Genomic DNA, 8,077 nt, shown 5'->3' with positions numbered 1-8,077 from the left:
GCTCTGCTCAAGTTTTATAGCCAGGCCCTCAAAATTGCGATTCTTAGCTCCATATCCTCCATTTCTGTCATGTTTTTTTGTCTCCGCATCTTTTATGCTTTCTTGGTGCACCCCCTTGTGGTCTTTGTGCGCAGTCTTGTTCTAGCCACGCCTTAATTGTTGTAGTTAACACTAGAGGGATTTGACCACCAGGCCGACTGGCTGTAGGAATCAGCTGTGTGGAAAACTTCAGTCCTCTGGGGAGGCGCTAGTCCAGCCTTTGCCTGAGGCAATCGGCAAATGGCTCTGCGCAGGGCCTGGGCGGGGCGGGCTCAACAGGGCGGGGGGAGGGAGCAGCTATGGCTGCTCTCAGTCCGTCTCCAGGGGCTCTGCCTCTCTGTCCCCACAACCGCTGCAAACCTCGGAGGGACCGTAGCCAAGTTCTGACAATTTTTCATGTCATGAGCTATTCAAGAATTTGAGTTGCTCTGTGATGGAGAAGGGGAATAGACTTATGCTCATTTTTCGAGGAGGTGAGCTGGTGGTGCCTGGGCCTGGATTAGCTCAGAGTCATGATTAAATTGGAGAGAAATGGGCATTTTCATGAGTAGAGACACACAGGAGTAGGATTCATCAGGACCTGTGCTCCCCTTATACATGATCTTATTTAATACGTTCCAGTTATTCATAACGCTTCCTGTTTACCAGGGGCCTAGCCGGGTCCTCAGGAGGCTGGCTGAGATTATTAAGCAATGGTCGTGGGCCTTCAGTTTAGAGGCAACACTACAGTAAAGGTCTGTGACTCACCTGCACTGAGTCATGGAGGGCTTCAGGGAAGAGGTGAGTTTGCAGCTGCATCTTAGCAGGAGAGTAGGCATTTTCCAGGCAGAGAGAGGTGGGAAGGTTACCTGGGAGCAGCATGGCAGGGCGTGGCATTTCATGGGCTCAGAGAAGGGGTTAGGAAGGTTGGATGTGGCTCAGGGATAAATGGGGCAGAGCTGGGCTGAAGGGATGAATGTGCAGCTGAGGAGTCAGGAAGCGCTAGCTTGTGGTTGGGGGAACTCACTGAAGAATTCGAAGCTCTGGGGTTTCGTGATGCTGTGTGTATTAGAAGGACACTCCTGGCAAGGTATGGGGAGCGGCATCCGAGAGGGAGAGGAGGGAAGGGGATAGGCAGGAGATAGCTATGACTATCCTAGTGGAACATGGGACCTGGCTGAGGCAAAGGTGGGCACAGGGAGAACTCTGTCTCCTCACTGGACAGGACCAGGGAGTGCCAGCTTGTGACTATTTCCACTTCAAGGATGCCACTTATGGAGGTGAGATCTCTGATGGTCCAGGTCTCAGGTCTTCAAACATATTTGCATTGGTACACCTTAGAAGGATTGTTTTAAAGCTACATTACCTCCTCCTACATTTTTACCTTGTCATCTAAATGTTAAAAACAAGTTAAAAGAAGGACCCAAGCTGGCTGCAGAATAGGTGGAAGGTACACTCACCTCCTCCCAGGACCAAACTGGAATTACAACTAAATTATAAAACAATCACCCTGGATAACCAACTGAAGACTAGCTGAACAGAAGTCTTATAACCAAGGATTTACAGAAGCAGCCACAAGGAGCCTGGTAGGAAGGGCGGAGACATAAGGGCTGGCCCTGTGAGCACCAGGGCTGGTGGCTGAGATTCCGGAGGGATGTTCAGCTGCAGAGGTTCCCCCGAGAAGCCTGGGGTCTCAACCACATGTGGGGCTCCTTAGCCCAGAGCCCCAGCGCCAGGAAGAGGCACCATGTGACATCTGGCTGTGAAAAGCAGCTGGAATTCTGTCCTCTAAGGAAAGACAGAAGTCTGCTAGAGACACAGGTGCCCTCTTAAAGAGCCAGCACTCAAAATCTTGGTCACAGCCACTCACCCTGGGCTCTGGCAGAGGGATTGCGGAGCAGACTACAGTCCTGTGAGAAGAGACTGGTGTTTGTGGCTCTGGGGAGAGAGCTGAAGGGACAGCTGCCAGGATCCCTGTGCTGAGTCCCGCTCCCACACCACAGATGTCATCTTTCTTGGGTGGAGCACTCCTCTCCTTGGAGTCAGCCTGGGGGAAAGCAGCAGCCCCACCTTCTGGACTTCCTGTTCCCCCACCCTGCCGGGCTCTCACAGGGCTGAGGAGTCAGCTGCCTGGGCCAGGGTGTAGGGGTCTGGGCTATTTCTAGCAAATTATAAATGTGGTCATTTAAATGAAAACTCATAGATCATCCTTTTAAACATTAGCGAGTGGAATCTCAATACCATAGTGGTTTGATTCCATGAATATCCTCATAGATTATCCTTTTAAACATTAGCGAGTGGAATCTCAATACCATAGTGATTTGATTCCATGAATATTCACTATACACACACACACACACACACACACACACACACTGTCTTTTAATGGTCAGAAATTTTATATCTTTCCTTTTTCTTCTTCAACTCATATTTCCATTCTACTTCTTTAATGGGGTTTTATCTCAGTGTTACATATTTTATGCTTGAAAATCTTTCCTTGATCACCCTATCATATTTATCTAAAACCAAGATCCTATATAAATTGGAACGTATAAACATTTGTAGAGTTTACTGTGATCATAAGAGTCCAAGTGTTAGGAAATTTCTTATAGGTTGACTTATCACAATTTTTAATAGTATACAGTTGATCAAAGCAACAACTACATATTATAAATTTCAAAAGACAGTGAAAACACTGTTGAAAACAAATCTCTTAATGAGATGACTGGGCTCCCCGCCATTAATTCCCATATTAATGAGTAACTGCCACCTATGACCAGCATAGCTGGTGCTCAGCCTTGGTTCTCTTCTGAAAAGCCTTATCTGAGTGAATAAAGAGCTGGGGATGAAAGGCGGTTGGTTGACCCGCTGTCACTCAAACCTTTTCCTGAGACACAGGGATCTCACATTAAGATGACTTTAGTCATGTCACTTGACAACTTAATCAGGTGTGACAGCTTTGTGGAGAGCAAAGAATGGGAGCCCATCTGACCTACAGGCGGATCATTCACCCAGGCTTTAGAGAAGTTCCTTATCTCAGCACAGACCCCAGGGATTTGAAAGGGCTTTTATTTTCCGCCTTGGAGACTGTCAGCCCCCAGGGGAGGGTGCCCAGGAGAGGTGAGCCTTCCCTCTGTGAAGGGGGAGAAAGGCCTTTTGTGGAGGGGCTGGCGTGCGCCCCTTCTCTGACAGCCTTTGTAGCAAAGAGGGCATTTGGGAGTGGAGGGCCTGGAAGGTGATTCTGTAGAAGGATCCTTTCTCGTGTATTCCGGGGTCCTCAGACCCTGTTTGCAGGGACCTCACTAGGCTTTGGCCCAGCCAACCCTTTCCATCCACATCTTGGATAAAGACAGCGATGGCGTGCCCCGCATGGGAGGTGGGAGCTGGGCCACAGGCTCCAGCAGTGCTGGGCACATTTCATACTTTCTTTCACTCTTTTATTTTCCCTTTCAGTAGTTTTAAACTGTATTATTTATTTCTGAAGTCAATTATTTCACACTTTCCCAAGGGCAAAAACCAGCTTTCCCCTAATTCAGGAGAGCTTCTTGGGCCAGTGGACTTATGGAGGCCTGCTGCCCTGCTGTCCCGGGCCAGCCCTGCTCCGCCTGCTGCCCATCCCTCCTCCTCTGAATGTCGCCTCCAAGTCTGTGCTGGCAGTTTCACTGCAGCATTTTATTATTGTTACTTTTCAGATAAGTAGTGGAGTATTCTACGAGCTCATTTTTTATTTTTTGGAGAGATTTGAGACAATTTAAGACAGGTTGTACTATTTCAAGGGCACCACTTTTTCACTTGTAGAGATAGTCTCTATTTTTAAAACATGACAGTCAATGGAGCATGATTCATTTGCAGTCCAAAAAAGCAGCTCTTCTTTTATTTTACTTTAAAACATTTAAAGTTTAATTTCATTAAAAATTTTTTATTGAGGTATAATTGACATATAACATTTTAGTTTCAGGTGTACAACATAATGGATTCAATATCTCCATATATTGTGAAGTTATCACCACAATAAGCCTAGTTAACATCCATCACCACAACCAGATACAAAATGTTTTTTCTTATAATGAGAACTTTAAAGATTTACTCTTCTAGCAACTTCAAATATGCAATACAGTATTATTAACTCTAGTCACCATGCTATACATTACATCCCAGGATTTATTTATTTATTTTTAAAATATATTTTTATTGATTTTTTTACAGAGAGGAAGGGAGAGGGATAGAGAGCTAGAAACATCGATCAGGTGCCTCCTGCACACCCCCCACCGGGGATGTGCCCGCCACCAAGGTACATGCCCTTGACCGGAATCGAACCTGGGACCTTTCAGTCCGCAGGCCGACGCTCTATCCACTGAGCCAAACCGGTCAGGGCCCAGGATTTATTTTATAACTGAACGTTTGTCTCTTTTGACCCCCCTTGCCCCCTCACAAATTTTGCTTACCTCCATCCTTTGCCTCGGGCAAACACCAATTTGTTTTCTTGTATCTGGGAGATGGTTTTAGCTTTTGTTCTTTAGATTCCACATATAAGTGAGATCATATGGTATTTGTCTTTCTCAGTCTGACTTATTTCACTTAACATGATGCCCTCTAGGTCTGCCCATGCATCACAAATGGCAAGATTTCCTTCTTTTTATGGCTGAATCATATTCCATTGTGTATACATGTACCACATCTTCTTTACCCAGTTGTCTACCTGTGAACTCTTGGGTTGTTACTTCTTTTAAATACCCACTCCATCCCCTCCAGGGCAGTCTGCTGGAACACCAGCCACTCTTTCTCTGGTGAATGAGGCCCAGTATCTGCTGATAAACAGATCCAGTGTTTTGGAACTTCAGCAGCAATTAAACGCCAGGTAAGAAAGACCCTTTTACTATTTGCTATTTACCTCGGGAATAACATAGAGGTGTAACCACTTACCCTGCATGTAGCCTGGCACCTACCTGGGGAGAGAGTTCCTGGAGTCCTGGAGTCCTGGAGTCCAGACTCTTCATGAGACCAGAGAAATCACAAGGCCCTTTAGGGAAGTCCCCATTAATCTTTCTGAGGGTTCTCTTTTGTCTTCTGATGTCCTTCTTGATGCCCTCAAGATGCTTAGTAGAGAACCCCAATTCTCATTTTTTAGTCATTTCATTTCTTAACATTTGCTATAATGGAATTTCTACCAACTTGTTCTAATTTCATTGCCCACCCTCCCACTGTCTTCTGTCCCTGAAAAGCCTTGCTCTACTTCCGTAGTCCTCGTGAGGGAAAAGAAGGGTGGTTAGAAAGTGTTTACAGTTGTGATTGTAGATGTGACTTTTGGTACCACCAGACAGATCTGGCACCCCTGCCTGTCCACTCCCGCCCAGTGCTCTCTCTCCCAGGGGTCCTGGCAGTAGTGAGAGGTCAGCAGCTCTACAAGGGGTCTTGGTTGGTCCAAACCCCCTCGTTTTTTAGAGGAAATTGCTGTCCAAGGTCATCAGACCATTAGGGGGGAAATCACTGTTATGAGAGAGCTGGACTGCTCATTCCTAGTCCCCAGGACTGAGAGAGGTATGCACACGCCTGTCAGCACCTGAGCCGGGGCTCCTGTGCCTCTCACGTGCCACATGCCCCTGTGCATCTGTGTGCACACTGTGTGCAGAAATATACAAGTACAGCGTAATAAATGTGATAAAGCTAGGCTGTTTGAAGTATAGTCATTGGCAAAATCATACAACGCTGTTCCCTTGCCATGGCCTACCTCACCCTCATGGGAGCAGAAGTGTGACACGGCTGGTACTTGGTGTTCACTGAGTTTTAGCTGCACTGAGTGACCCTCCTCTCCAGGTACCCAGAGTGCTGGAGGAAGCAGGTCTGTGGTTTCCCGGGGCTCTTGGTATAGAAAGATAGGAGGTGAGACAGGCTTGCTGCAACCCTGGTTCCTACCAGGAGGGAACCATGTTTCCAACCAGTTGGTTTCGTGCACGGGGATGGGTGGGACAGGTGAGCAAAGGTAAGAGAAATAGTCCCAGGGCTAATACCTGGGACCGTCCCTGGGGCCCTGGTTGGTGTATCTCTGCTCTATTTTCAGATTTGCTGGCCGCTGCCATGTACATGTTGACAGGACAGTTTTTGGACATAACACTTTCCCTTTTATAAAGCACCGAAGGAAGGTTTATAACCAGGAGGGCAAATCCATAATCAAAGGGTTTTAGGACTGGCAAGTGCTAAGCCTCTCATTTTGGATGAGAAAACTGTGGTCCTCACAGGTCGTGGGAGTTGTTTGGTTAGAGGCAAAGCTAGACTTAGCCATCCTGCTCCCAACATTCCTCCTTCCACTCACTGTTGGAAGGGGACTGGGACGCAGCTGTGGACCCCTTCCTCCCCCAGAGCCTTTCAATCCTGTCTCCAGGGAAAACTCCCATCATACTCAAGGATTTCTCCCAACTTAATTTAAAAGATACTTTTGTTGAGTACAACAAAGTGCAAAATCCTAAGTCCACAGCTCAGTGAACTTTACTGATGGACCTTCCATATAACCACCCCAGGTCAAGTAGAGAACATTTCTAGTACCTCAGAAAGCTCCCTCTACCCCTTAGCCAACCCCACTGAAGGTCACCAGTGTCCAGACTTCCAGCATAGATAGTGCTTTCTCCCTGGTGTGTGTGTGTGTGTGTGTGTGTGTGTGTGTGTGTGTGTGTGCAGGGAGGTGCAGAGAGCCATTTTACAGGACCTCCTGGCAGAATTAGAAAAATAGCATAGGCTAGTTAAATTGCAAACAGAATGAAAGTTAGGAAATAAATATCAACCGCGTTGCTTTACAATGTTTTAATATTCCCCAAGAGTGTGATGTCTTGGTAATAAGCTGGACACTCTTTCAATGCCATATCCTGACTCACCTTGCGAAACTGGTGTCTTCTCAGTTCATTTACTCAACCTCTGTTCACCTGGTTTCCAAAATCCTCCACGTCTTACACGAAGATCTACTCACCCTTTGCTCCACATCCTGTGGGCCTCTCCCGACGTGGGACCATATCCCGAGGGAGACCACTGAGATCTAACATGTCGGTGCTGCTTGGCCTCACGGTATAAGCGTGTTCTGGCCACCCAGGCCTCAGGCCAGAGCACATTCGATGAGTCAGGTTTTGAGTGGTGGAAACACTGAATTGTTACAACGGCGTAATTATCCACCCCCCACCCCTCTCCCTTTTTGGCCTGTCTTCAACAGTGATGAGAGTGGAAGGGAGGAATTATTCCCAATGAGAGAGCTCATCTCACGTTTCCGTGCCAATATTATTACCAGTGGAGCAAGCGCTTTTGAAGAAGAGAAATGGGAGGAGATTTCAATCGGTTCCTTGCATTTCCAGGTGAGTTCTGGGAAGTTCTGTCATCCTTCCTTAAGGGCTGCGAATGGAGACCGAATCCGAGGCCAGGATGGTGGCAGGTGGGAACCCCTCAGCAGGAGGGTGTGTGACATCTGCGTTTTGCACCGCTCCTTGGAACGACCCATGCCGGGTTCTTGTTCCAGCATCTAGAAGGGTTCAGCAATCTGGAGAAGGGCTGTGTGTGTAACTTAAAGAGTCCAGAGACGAAGCATAATTTTGAAAGGCATTTGGGGGTCAGAGGAGCTTAGCTAAAAGGAACTAAGATCTCCTGTCTCAGGACACCATGGTTTTTATTAACACAAATTGTCCTGAGGGGAGGTGGAGATATACACTTCAAAGGGTCAGGGTTTCATATGCAAAATCCATTGTCAGATTGGGGGAATTAGCCTATGGCTGTTCAGGTGTTTGGCCAGTTAGGAGGCAATAACATGTAGATTAAGATGCCCTGAGCTGTCTGGCAGCAAGCAATCATCCCTTTTCAGATTTGGGGAAATGCCTTCAGCCATTCCCAACAGGTGACAACATATGTGACTCAGCCCTTATTGAGTCCCCAAGTTCCATCAACCTTTTGATGAAACTCTTGAAATTATGACATGCTAGAATTGGCTTCCAGCAACCCATCCCTACTCCCCACCAGCGTGAGAGAGATGTGCCCCCTGCAGGTGATGGAGGGCTCAGTGCAGCTCCTCCGCCCCCCCTCCTCTCCG

At 47.3% G+C, this 8,077-nt stretch overlaps 1 protein-coding gene across 1 annotated transcript in view; it reads left to right on the top strand.

The window, feature by feature from the left end:
• Window positions 1-8,077, top strand: part of MOCOS (molybdenum cofactor sulfurase) — a 44,289-nt gene that overhangs the window by 31,844 nt on the left and 4,368 nt on the right. Inside the window, 2 exon segments of the mRNA XM_014452570.2 lie at window positions 4,771-4,876; window positions 7,214-7,352. Of these exon segments, the coding sequence (XP_014308056.2) occupies window positions 4,771-4,876; window positions 7,214-7,352 (245 nt within the window).

The sequence above is a fragment of the Myotis lucifugus genome, unplaced genomic scaffold (genome assembly GCF_000147115.1).
Source record: "Myotis lucifugus unplaced genomic scaffold, Myoluc2.0 scaffold_16, whole genome shotgun sequence".
NCBI lineage: Eukaryota > Metazoa > Chordata > Mammalia > Chiroptera > Vespertilionidae > Myotis > Myotis lucifugus.
This window is presented reverse-complemented; position numbering and strand designations above follow the sequence as displayed.